General features: G+C 33.5%; 1 protein-coding gene across 4 annotated transcripts in view; it reads left to right on the top strand.

Annotated features, from left to right (window-relative positions):
- Positions 1-14,021, top strand: part of DPP10 (dipeptidyl peptidase like 10) — a 1,232,656-nt gene that overhangs the window by 804,987 nt on the left and 413,648 nt on the right. For all 4 annotated transcript variants that reach the window (XM_070581203.1, XM_070581202.1, XM_070581204.1 and 1 more), the window contains one exon: positions 771-866. In XM_070581203.1, coding sequence (XP_070437304.1) covers positions 771-866 — 96 coding nt within the window. The remainder of the gene's footprint in view (positions 1-770; positions 867-14,021) is intronic.

The following is a 14,021-nucleotide window of genomic DNA, read 5'->3' as shown; positions in this document are numbered from 1 at the left end:
TTTGTATGGTGGTAATTGTTTGGTGGAATTTGGTATTCATTCTTTTTATTTGGTGAACTTCCTTCTGAGTTGGGAAGTTTTCTTTATCATATATATTCAGGGCCTTTAACTCTCTCATCTTTGGTGTTTACAGCAAAACTATAAATTTATCGTCAAAGAGAATATGTCAAAATGGTTTTGGAATGTGATGGGCTGGATTATGGTTGAATGTGAAAAATATACTATTTTGGACATAATGTACAATAGGAATTCTTAACTGCTTTCATATTATATATCACTACATAATAAAGGATTGATCTATTAAATTTGTGCTAGATCAAGACAATTTTAAAAGTAATTTATTAAAAAAGGTCATGAGAAAGACTAATTTCAAATGCCTAAAACCATGTTAAAATGGTTACTTGATATTGTCATCTAGTTAAGATTTTGTTTTTTTTGAGGAAGATTAGCCCTGAGCTAGCTACTGCCAATCCTCCTCTTTTTGCTGAGGAGGACTGGTCCTGAGCTAACATCCATGCCCATCTTCCTCTACTTCATACGTGGGATGCCTACCGCAGCATGGCTTTTGCCAAGCGGTGCCAAGTCTGCACCCGGGATCTGAACTGGAGAACCCTGGGCCACCAAGAAGCTGAATGTGTGAACTTAACCACTGGGCCACCAGGCTGACCCCTAGTTAAGATATTTTTGAAGCAAAATATTCCAAATTTTATAATTTGTTAGTTTTAAAAGCTAACATGAGGTAAAGGCTAATCTAAGACATTTTATTTTAGATGAACTCACAAATTCATCAGAAAGCAGACTGTCTTTAGAAGACCTCTTCAGGAAAGACTTTGTGCTTCATGATCCAGAAGCTCGATGGATCAATGGTATGTGAATACCTTTTCATATGTTCTATTTATTTTGAATTTCGTGTAATTAAAATTAAAATAAGTAATGGTATTTGTCGTTAACATTTTAATTGACATTATGCTTTAAAGATTACGTACATCATTTAATCAGAAATTAATACCTTGGCTTATGTTTCAGAAAACCCATTCCTAAGACAGGTCATCCATAAAATTATCCTTCAAACATTAGATTAACTGTTCTGTATCTGCTGTTTCCACATGATCATTAGTTAGGTGACTTTAAGGATGTGTTCCATCTTTAGCATTACCCTGGTAAATTTTCTTGGTCTAGAAGTATAGATTTGGGGATCCCGTATCTGAATGTAAATGCTTGAAATGTGACAATTAAATTACTTTTCTTTTCTCTCTTTTTAAGCTTAAGTGCTACAAACTAGGGAGACTTTACAAAGTTGAAATGACTCGGAAGTGACATGGAAATATATTGTACTTTGTCTTTTCCTGGCCTGGCAAAGAAACCACTTCAGCTTTCCTTAGGTTAATTTCTGATTTTCTTATTTTCAAAAATTAAAAAAGAAACAAAAACATTTAGGTTAAAATAAGAAACAACCAAAAGTAAAACCACTGATTGGCTCCCTGAATTTGGTTTGTTTCTATGGAAGTTTATAGGAGGAGTTGTTGGGTAATCTACTCAGAAAGGAATGTGTTGGTGAAGAGGAAGTCAGGTTTTCGTTTCTTAAATATTCCAATTTGCCTGATCATACTAATTACCGTGGTTAGATAGCAGTTAATCCTTGCCCTTCTCTTTATTTAGACATAAGATCTTCTCCTGTTTTCAAGGCATTGAGTACATTATTTGTATGATAGATAAAAGGAGCTTTGCTTTTTTATCTAGTAAAGATCATCTCACTTACAGTGTATTCTTTCTTCTCTAATATTCTAATTAAGTGTATTTATGCCTGTGAATTAAGCGTTAATTTATGGAAGAATGTAACTTAATTCATGAGGGCAGGGGCCACATCATACTTGTTTACCCAGCACTGACACAGTTCCTGAAGATCAGCAAGCACTTAAGATTTGTTTTTTGAATAAATAATTGAATGCATGCATTTAGTTGAAGTCTAGTGTTATTTTCCATAAACTCAAGTTTCATTTGAAATTGCTGGGGAGATGAGTGTGTATTGTGGTGATAGCATTACAGATAGAGAAAACCAGCTAGCCATTTTCATTTTGAATTGTGCATAAATTTACGACTTGCCATATTGTTGCCTTTGCACTATGATCATTTCAAGATGAGAACTATGACTAACGAAGCTTAATAAAAAAGATATATCATTACCAAACCCATGCGTCTCTCATAAGTCATTCTCCCAATGTACCATCATAATATTGTAAGTCATCTTTTTACTTGCTAGAAAGCATTTTCTATTGAAGGAGATGATGTGAAAAGTTGTGAGTCATTAGCTTTGAAATGCTGAATAATATTCCATTTTATTTGCCATTATTTTGGCCAAACTGTAGAAATTTGTGTAGTCCTCGACTTTAGAAAGCAAGAAAAAATCATGGGCCTCATCTCCCTTCTTAGGGAAGCTTAGACTATATGAGTAGGCATTTGCTCAAGTGTATAAGTCATACTTTGATAGCTAAGTGACTAAGGACAGGATGGATATTTAAATAGTGAACTGCATGCTAAATTAAGCCACATTTCAATATCCAGGACACACATTCTACTCTTAACACTTCATAAGATACCAAAATAATATATTTGGAGTTAATCTTTTTGATAATTTTCCAGTAGTTTCTTTACCAATCTTTGATAAACTTGATCTTGAGAAAATATCCTGGGACAAAGCTGCAATGTTATTATTATATACCAAGCAAAACCTAAGGTCTATAATATTTATAAAAGAATTTGACATAAAACAACCTTTTAAACTGGATTAAATAGAATCTAAGTTCTCAGAAGAATGCAATCTTTATAAATACCACTAAAGGAATTGACTCACTGTCAGTAGATTGCATGCACTGGGTTGTTTTTTGAGTAGTGGACTAGATTTGTGCTCGTTCACTCTCCTTATCCAACCCACATCTCTGTTCTGGCAATCACTAGATACTTGGCTTATTTATGTATTTCTCATATAGCCAGAAAATTCTGTGGGAACTACACGAATAAAATGTGTAACTTCGGCCTCATTATCACAGATTATATCCAAATGCAAAATGTGAGCTTTCTCTTTATTCTCATGAGATGTCTCACCAAGTTTTCTTAGTATATAAGTAGGTTGAAGGAGTCCAAGATAAGCTCATTTGGAAGCTTCATTTAGTTCTTGGAGGTCACCATAGGACCACTTAGTTCATTACTGATCAAGGGGAAAGAGGGAGTCCAGACGGCCCTGACATGTGCAGGTTGTAGTACAGCGATGTCATTCATTATGGTGGTTCTCAAATAATATATCTGTGAATGTCACAGAAGTCTTGGATGGATGCTCGTGTTCATGGTTAGCTTAACAACCGCCTTCCCCCGAATGTGCTCGTATCCTTGGAATCTCCATTTTTATAGCATCTTCTTTCTAGTTACGTCACCTTGAAACCTGGAAATCCATCTTATTTAACATTATTCATCTCTCTACATACATTTGATGATCAATCAATCATCAGAGAAAGATCTAACATTAATTGAGTGCCTTCTATGTTAGGCTTTGTTTTAGATGCTTTATATACATATTTCACATATAGCATGAAAAGTTAAAATTATTAACCCCAGAGAACTGAGGTTTAAGGAAAAAACTTGTCCAAAAACATAGCTGATAAGAGGTGGAGCCTACTTTAATCACTATGTCTAAGTAGAAAACCTACCGTCTTTCATTGTTATGCTCTTAGATGCCATTCTTAATATCTAACACATATATCAACTACCTTTTTGACAATGTCATTGTTAAAGATCATGTTGTTATTAGTCCTTTCCTCTTGAATACTGCAGTAATGTCATTTCCCCAGGTACATCCATATAATGGTAACTCTTGTCAATAAAATAAAGATGTAGAAGCACATTTGTTGACATTCTTATGATATAAAAAGTGAACAATTTGTTTATTCCGTTTTTTCTAAATTTTCTTTAAGAAAGTGTACATTTATGCAGTTTTTATAACTAATTAAGAAGAAAAAATTGCTCTCCTCTTTTTTAGTCTCATGGATCTTTAATTCTTCTAGCAGTCTCCTGTCAATAGAATTTTATAAGACTTAGCTAAAAATGGTTAATGCATTTCTCAAAAAACATCAGAAGAACCCCGTTGCCAATTGAATCAATTCCAAGCTCCTCTCTTTGTATTTCAATCCTCTCGTTATCAAGGTCAGCCTTTTTCCTGCTACTCTATTTTACATTATATTTTGGGCACATTGAACTACTTGATATTCCTCATCAGCCTCAAAAGCTTTCTTGACTCTGTGCCTTTGCCCAGACTATCTTCTCTACCTGGAATCCCTTCCCCAATCTGAAAGCCCAAATTTTATCCCACTAGAAACCTGATGCCCGGGTGCAAAGGCAACGCCTCTTCTTCTTCCTGCCAGCTGTGAGGAACGGCATCTTCCTCTGTACTCTAGGATTTGAGTTTCCATATAAAGATTTCTGCCTTGTTATAATCACAACGTTGTCTAATCGCCTCTAAGACCTTGCTTCTAAAACTATTGTGAAAGACTATTATTTTAAAATTTAACTCATTTGTTTTTATTTCCAATTTGGCATGAATCAATACCTTTGTAAAATACAAGATATTATAAATAACTATAAAAATAAAATGATAAACGGATATTTCAAATACAACCAAGAATTTTATCTTATTATATTCCATAGTTCTAAAATTGCATTTCAAAAATATTATAACTACAATCATAATATTGGAATAAAAAAGAACTTCAAATATTACTTTGTTTGAGAGAGTATAGCGGCAATTAATAGGATTGATGTTACACTCATAACTTTTTATTATTCCTAAATCAGAATTAAACAAATATTGAGAGAAATAGTGATTATTCACATTAAATGCCTATTCTCAGATTTGGAAGTGGAACTGGCATATCAGTATTTAAAGGTTTTAATAAATGAGCTTGTTTCGTTCTTGTTAAGTTAACTGATTTAGTGTTATATTGATGACAACACTACTCACCGGGGATAATGTATATCTAGACTGTTCCTATTTTTTGTTTTAATAATACTCATAGCAGAGAAGAAATCAGTCTCTAAAATAAGGATATGGTAAGGGAAGAAGAAATTTTAAAGTAATTTTAGTAATCTCAGGATATTCACTTTAAGCTTTTATCCAAAATGAATCAAATGATACTGTATTTTTAAACTTTAGCTTCAACTCTTTACCACCAGCCAATTTCAAAATTTATCTTGTAGAGTAGACATCATTTAAATTGACTTCTGATCAAAAAATAGATTTTAGATTTTAAGTACTTTTGGGTTACAGGGGACAAACTAACGTTAAATTATAACATCACGTACAAGCTTCTACTGTATATAGCTAGTCCGTCACTGGTTCACCTGCTAGTTCACCTGCTTAGTGAGACTGGTCAGCTTATCATGCATTTTGGATCTTGCAGCAATGTCAAATTGCTATGAAAGTTTCTGAATGCTTACTCTCAGTTCAACTTATCTCATTGTGGGTCAGTGGCCAACACTTCCCAACTGGATGTAGTCTGCCAACATCACTCTTAGGGCAGCTCTGACCTAGGGGACAGTAAACCTTAAGGAATAGGACTTGTGTCACATTCACTTTTGAGTCACCACAGCAATTAGCACCATGCTTGGACTCAACTAGCATTTAATAAATAGTTTAGTTAGCCTAATGAGATAAGCTATTATATTTTCCTTGATATACAAAGGTGAGCCCACTTGATCCACAATCAGTAGAGGGCTCATTTCAGTTCTTTTGCTCAAACTGTGCATAGATTTTTCTCTGATCTATACAAACCTGTCCTTCCCAACGTTCATCCAGCATGTGAGTTGTTGTACACTTTTTTGAAAAATGGCTGGCTGGGATGAGTGATAATGTGTGAGGCTCTGGATTTAATTATGATCTTATTGGAGTCATGTTGGAGCTGTTTGAACTCATTTCCCACATGATATTCCAACACAGATATTTAAACCTGTTATCTTTAAATGAGGTATGACAGTATGACATATTGATATAGGAAAGTCATTAAAATGAGACAATCTAGGGCCTTGCAGCAATTTTTTAGGCCTTCTGAGGCTTCTTTTTTCTTCTAAACTGGAGATAGTAGTTCTTATAGGTAGAAGCTTAGTGAAAATTAAATAAGCAAAATCATGTAAAAAACAAAGATAATAAAAGATAAAGGCAAAAGAGAAAATATTAAAAAAAATAAGTAAAAATAGTCTGTAGACTTACAGATCTTCAGATGGTAGGGCTCCTGATAACTGCTTTTAGAGATGCTCTGAACACTTGATATTTCTTCTGGGTTTTTTTGCTGACCAAGATTTACCCTGAGCTAACATCCACTGCCAATCTTCCTCTTTCTTTTGTATGTGAGCCACCACCACAGCATGGCCACTGACAGATGAGTAGTATAGGTTCATACCCAGGAACTGAACCCGGGCCACCAAAGCCGAGTGCACCAAACTTAAGTACTAGTCTACCAGGGCTGGCCCTTGATATTTCTTTATAAATGCTCCTGGAAGTCTACCTGGTGGCCAGGGTATTAAAATGTGAAAAGCTATTGTTGAAATGTTTTTCATGAAAAATAAAACAAATTATTGTAAATGTCAGTGATCTTAACAATAATTAAGGGAACTTAGAGGAATTAGATTCATAATTAGGGGAGTATAACCAATAAATCTAGTCTATTACTGTTTGTTTGTTTGGCACTACTTTATCATGCATAGAATTTTTGTCTATCAGTTTAATTTGGAGAAACTGTTGGATTTCTTTGTGTGTGGGGAGCTGATTACAATTCTGACAGCATTATTGCTCTCCTGTTAGTCTGTGCTTAACAGACTAACACAATTTCAACTCTTATTTTTTATTTTCTTGTCCAAAACTTTTTATTTTGTATAATCATCAACCAAACTGATATTTAAATAAGGTAGAATTACATTCATAACTATGAGATTTTTGAGGATAATTTATATGTTTATTCCAGCAAAATTTATAAGGAAAAATATTGAATAGATAATGTGTGCAAAAGTAGGTAGATGATTAGATAAATTATTTTAAATTTGTTTAATGGAACATTGTACTGCCATTAAAACTGATCTTTTGAAAAACATTAATGACGTTGGAACATTCTTGGAATAAGATGTCAAGCAAAAATGGCAGAATACAGAATTATATCCACAGTATATTCATAATTGCATCACATGCATGCATACACCTGTAGATGCAAAGAAAATGATATCAGAATTAAATATGTAATTATATTAAATAATTTTCTGATAGAGTGATTATGAGTTAACTGTTTTTTATTTTTTCTCTTTTTTACCTATTTTTCCAAGTTTGGAACAAGTATGTTACTTCCATAACATGTAAAGAACTGCTAAAATTATCCTTAAAATATGAACACTTTCAGCTAACCAAATATTTATTGTATTACTATTTAGGGGACTTATTTATTATTTGAAAACAAGTTAGTGATGCGATTTAAAATGATGAGAGTTAAGGATGTCTGGCAGAGGGTGAGGGGGGTGGAGCCTAAAAAATGTGAAAGAGGACACTAGCAATAGTTTCACCTGCAGTCGGCCTAAAACAGCTTTCCCCTCAGCCTGATGCTGGAATGAAAGACAGACTATGCTCTTTCTGTCCAAAGACCAACAGGAGAGAGAGGGACAGAGAGGAGCATGAGGTTGTTACTGACCTTGGGAGAACGAGAATGTTCTCAGAGCAGCAATGGGCTATCTTAAGGGCTGTGGAGTCTTAAAATAAGCAGTTTACTCCCTTGTCTCCCAAGGGGCTGAGACACAATATTCCCAGTAGTTTATGATGTTCTTTTTTTCTGCCAGTAACATAAACATGTAGAGAGCTATTGAAATCATGACCTCCCTAGTTCCTAATTGAGAGCTTAGAGAATTGAAAATTAAGTTAAGAATATAATTAATTGTTGTCATGGCTACAGTTCATCTTTTTTCAGAGTAATGTATGTCAAAGCATCTTACTATCAAGAGTGGATCATTTCCTGCCAAATTTAACTAAATACTTACAAAAGTATATCACTAAAGCATATTTGCTTTTCTGCAGATTACCAAAAATGTTTTCTTTATTGCTATATGATTTATATGTTACATTATGCTTTTGCCTAAGTTTAAATTAAGTTAATCTATATTAAAAGTACTTGAAATCATACTATAGCGATCTTATATACTAACTGCAAACATTCAAACTTTTCTTTGAAATTTGAATCAAAATAGTTTTATTTAAGGAGATGTTTTTAAGATTTCAGCTTGTCTTAAATTGACAATATTTATACTAAACACTAGAGAGAATAGGGAAAAAGACTTACTCATAAAATCCAGTCTTAACATTTCATGGAAAAAATGTTTTCAGGAAAAGAATATTTCTACATTTAGGATTACAATGATTACTTGAGAGTATTTAAAGAAAGAGTTGGAAATATAAACCAAACTTTAGATTAAGAGATCTAAACTTTCATGTTACAACTTTTACTTTTTGAAATAGAAAACTTTATTTTTATTTTTTTCTAAGATGTTATTTTTTCCTTTTTCTCCCCAAAGCCCCCCAGTACATAGTTATATATTCTTCGTTGTGGGTCCTTCTAGTTGTGGCATGTGGGACGCTGCCTCAGCGTGGTTTGATGAGCAGTGCCATGTCCGTGCCCAGGATTCGAACCACAGAAATACTGGGCCGCCTGCAGGGGATCGCGCGAACTCAACCACTCGGCCACGGGGCCAGCCCCTATTTTGATTTTTAAAAAAAGGCTGAATAAGTTCCACGCACTCTGCTTTAGCAGCCTGGGGTTGATGGGTTGGGATCCTGGGCACAGACCTGCTCCACTCATAAGCTGTGCTGTGGAGGCATCCCACATCAAAGTACAGCAAGATTGGCACAGATATTAGCTCAGGGCTCATAGTCCTCAAGCAAAAAAAAAAAAATGGAGGACTGGCAATGCATGTTAGCTCAGAGTGAATCTTCCTCACAGACAAAAAAAGAAAGGGAAAAAAAGATTGAGTGAGATGAAACAGTTGTGCTTAGAGTTCATCAACAAGGATTATTGAGTTCCAACTGTGTGCTCTGCCCAGGATTTTTATATTCCAGGTGGGATCTGTTGACACTTGAACGGTTTGCAGTAAAATAAATAGTGTTCTCATAGTCACAGTACGTTCTACACAATTATGATTGGTCTTGGCTTTGTTGGCTCAGGAACTGGATTTGTCAGCAGAAATACAGATTAACAGACACTTTCCATCTATTTTTTCCATCTATTTATCATCTATTCTTTTATTTATTCAACATATATTTATCGAACATAGCCAAAAATTCTTCTAGATACGAGGATATAAAGATGAATAAACACAGCCTTTTGCTCAAGGAAATTATGAATTTAAAGTACACAGTATCTTTTCTTATATCTACAGCTTAAAGAAGTGAAATTAGTAATCAAAAGATTGTGATTAGGGCAGGAAGTAGAGATAACTGGAGAGTTATAAGAAATACTCAATCCAGACTGTGACGAGGCTTGATTAACCTTCTTTTACCCGGAATCCAAAACACGTCTCATGTCTCATGTCCGTCTCTCCAGTACGATGAAGGACATACATGAGCAAAATTTGGTTTTTGAACTCCTTTTTATTCTCTTTGTCTCTTCTTTATTTGATACAGTCTTCATTTACATATATTAATAGTTGTGACTAACATATACTCAGGCCACTGACATGGTCAAAGGAAACAAAATATAATTATAGTACCCAGAAAATTTAGGAACTAGATGCATGTAACAGACTTGAAATAATTAGACAAAAATTAGGTGATAAATTTCTGCGTTGTAATTAAAAAAACGTATGTTGAACTGTAAGAGATCAGTTTGAGTTAAGAATAACTGGAGTAGTGTTTATGGAAGAGACGAAATTCAGTCTCTTTGGAGAGGGCAGATGAGCCTACAGAAGAAAGAGGACATTGCTGAGAGAACAAGGATGTATTTTGACAGGGTCATAGAAATTAGCATAGTATGTAAGATTAAATAATAAAAAATGCTCTGTGTGTGTGTGCATGTGCGTGCATGTAAAATTCTTGGGAAAAACGTCAATCAACTCAGTGTTGGTATATAATTAGAATATTACTGCTTGATTGTTTTACGGTACTTGTTATATTTTCATCTCCTTTAGCAGATTCACCTTTTTATTAGATCATAATCTTTTTTGAGGTATAATTGACATATAACATTGTATTAGTTTCAGGTGCACAACATACTGATTTGATATTTATATTCTCTGTGAAATGATCACCACAATAAGTCTAGTTATTTGTCACCATACATGGTTACAATTTTTTTGTGTGTGATGAGGAACATTAAGACTTACTCTCTTAGGAACTTTCAAATATGCAATACAGTGTTATTACTATAGTCACCATGTTGTACATTGTATCCTCATGATGTATGTATTTTATAACTGGAATTTTGTACCTTTTCACCTTCTTCATTCATTTTGCCCATCTGCTACCATCTGTCCATTGTGGCAATTACCAATATGTTCTCTGTATTAATGAGGTTGGTTTGATATTTTGTTTTTTTAGATTCCACATATAAGTGAGAACATATGGTATTTGTCTTTCTCTGATTTATTTCACCTAGCATAATGCCCTCAAGGTCCATTCACGTTGCTTCAAATGGCAAGATTACATTCTTTTTTATGGCTTAATAGTATTCCATCATATATGTACCACATCTTTTTTATCCATTCATCCACTGAGGGAGACTTCAATTGTTTCCATATCTTAGCTATGACAAATAATGCTTCAGTGAATACGTGTGTCCATATATCTTTTTGAATTAGCGTTTTCATTTTCTTTGAGTAAATACTGAGAAGTGTAATTTCTGGGTCAGCTGGTAGTTCTATTTTTAATTTTTTGAGGAAAACTCCATACTGTTTTCCATAGTGGTTGCACTAATTTACATTCCCACCAACAATCCACAAATGTTCCCTTGTCTCCACATTCTTACCAACACTTGTTATAGCTTGTCTTTTTGATAACAGCCATTCTAACAGGTGTGAGGTGACATTTCATTGTGGTTTTAATTGGCATTTACCTGATGATAGTCATGTTGAGCATCTTTTCATGCTCCTGTTGATCATCTGTATATCCCCTTTGGAAAAATGTTTCTTCAGATCCTCTGCTCGTTTTTTAGTTGGATTGTTTTTTTGCTATTGAGTTGTATGAGTTCTTTATATATTTTGCATATTACCCCTGTATCTGATATAAGATTTGCAAATATTTTCTTCCATTCAGTAGATTGCCTTTTCATTTTGTTGATGATTTCCTTTGTTGTGCAGAAGCTTTTTAGTTTGATGTAGTCTCACTTGTTATTTTTGCTTTTGTTGCCTTGCTTTTGGAGTCAGATCCAAAATATCATCACCAAGATTGATATCAAAGAGCTCACCAGCTATGTTTTCTTCTAAGAATTTTATGGTTTCAGGTCTCATATTCAAGTGTTTAATCCATTTCATGTTAATTTTTGTGTATGGTATACGATAGTAGTTCAGTTTCATTCTTTTGCATGTGGTTGTCCAGTTTTCCCAACACCATTTATTGAAGAGACTGTCCTTTTCCCATTGCATATTCTTGTCCCTTGTCATAAATTAATTGACCATATATGCATAATTTTACTTCTGGGCTGTCTATTCCATTGATCTATATATCTGTTTTTAATGCCAATATCATACTGTTTTGGTAGCTTTGTAATGTAGTTTAAAATCAGAGAGCATCATGCTTCCAGCTTTGTTCTTTCCCAAGATTGTTTTGGCTATTTGAAGTCTTTTGTGGTTCCATGCAAATTTTAGAATAGTTTGTTCTATTTCTGAGAAAAGTGCCATGGCAATTTTGATATAGACTGCATTGGATCTGTAGATTGCTTTGAGTAGTGTGGACATTTTAACAATATTAATCATTCCAATCCATGAGTATGGAATATCTTTCCATTTATTTGTGTCTTCTTCAATTTCCTTCATCAATATCTTACAGTTTTCAGTGTACAGGTCTGTGACTTCATAGGTCAAATTTATTCCTGTGTATTTTATTTTTTGATGCATTGTAAATGGGATTATTTTCTTAATTTCTCTTTCTGATAGTTCATCATTACTGTATAGAAATGCAACAGATTTTTGTATGTTGATTTTATACCCTGAAACTTTATTAAATTCATTTATTACTTGTAAAAAATTTTTAGTGGAGTCTTTAGGGTTTTTTATATATATGTCATCTACAAATAGTGACACTTTTACTTATTCCTTTCCAATTTGGATGCTTTTTATTTCTTTTTCTTGCCTAATTGATCTGGCTAGGACTTCCAATACTATGTTAGATAAAAGTAGTGATAGTGGGCATCCTTTTCTTGCTCCTGATCTTTTTAGCTTTTCACTGTTGAGTATGATGTTAGCTATGGGGTTGTCATATATCACCTTTATTATGTTGGGCTGTGTTCCATCTTTTATCCACTTTGTTGACAGTTTTTATCATAGTGGATGCTTAATTTTGTCAAATGCTGTTTCTACATCTATTGAGATAGTCATATGATTTTTATCCTTTATTTTATTAATGTGGTGTATCACATTGATTGATTTGCAAGTGTTGAACAATCCTTGTATCCCTGGAATAAATCCCATTTGGTCATGATGTATGGTCCCTTTAACATACTGTTGAATTTGGTTTGCTAATATTTTCTTGGTGATTTTTACATCTATGCTCATCATGGATATTGGCCCGTAATTTTCTTCTTTTGTGATACCCTTGTCTGGATTTGGTATCAAGGTAATGTTGGCCTTGTAAAATGAGTTGGGAGCATTCTCTCCTCTTCAGCTTTTTGCAAGAGTTTGAGAAGGATTGATATTAATTCTTTTATGAATATTTGGTAGACTTCATCAGTGAAGCTGTCTGGTCTTGGACTTTTGTTTGTTGAAAGGTTTTCATTACCAATTCAATCTCCTTACTAGAACTAAGTCTATTTATATTTTCTATTTCTTCATGATTCAGCCTTGGAAGCTTGTAGAAATGTACTCATTTCTTCTAGGTTGCCCAAATTTTGGCATATAATTCTTCCTAGTAATCTCTCAGTATTAGATCATAATTTTGAAACAGAAGAATTTGAAATTTCTCTGATACTTATCAGTTATTTTTTTTTTCTTAGAATTAGAAAAGGACAAGTTGGTAACAGGAATTGCAGCTAATAATGTTTATAGTATATCAGAATTTACATTTACTTTTCTACTTTTCTCGGACTTTTCATCATGTTATTTATTTGCATGTCTTTGAAAAACCTCGTTTGAGAGGCAAGGTGGGCGTTAATTTTTTTATTACAGATGAGTAAGTTGAGACTCAAACAGGTTTTCTTCACTTCTTCCCATTTCAAAGTCAGTAAATAGCTCTGGCTAGAATCCATTCAGATATTTCATGTTCAATGTTGAGTAGGATATACTGGAGTAGAGAAAATGTCTAAAGTGAATTGTTTTTTATGTCATTGAACTAACGTTTAATAATGTTTATAAATTAATTAAAAATATATCTGTGGCTTAAGGAAAGAGATATTAAAGGTGAGATAGATAATAATAAGGGAAAATTTCCTTTGACTCATTTCCAGCTGTTTGAATTTTGCTAGAATTAATAGGTGATTTTGAGAAAATCTAATCTTTTTTTCATGAAAAAGAAGTCTTCCTGTGAACCAAAATAATAAACCCACATTTACATATTAAGCTTTTATTTCACCTTGGTTTGTTTGAGCCATGTTTTCTGCCTGTGTGTATACGTTTGTGTGTGCATATCTTTCTAAGGGCTAATTTTACTGATCATATAGTCAGTTTAAAGGCTATTGAGACTTTTAGATAACACACAATCAAGTATTCCATTATATTTTATTGGATAAACAAGTATTAAGCATATAGGTACATTTCAGAAAGTCATTAGCTAGAAGAATTTCTAGAAATAATGTTTATCATTA

The sequence above is a fragment of the Equus przewalskii genome, chromosome 17, assembly GCF_037783145.1.
Source record: "Equus przewalskii isolate Varuska chromosome 17, EquPr2, whole genome shotgun sequence".
Taxonomy (NCBI): domain Eukaryota; kingdom Metazoa; phylum Chordata; class Mammalia; order Perissodactyla; family Equidae; genus Equus; species Equus przewalskii.
The sequence above is the reverse complement of the archived record's forward strand: the minus strand, read 5'-3'. Positions and strand labels throughout refer to the sequence as shown.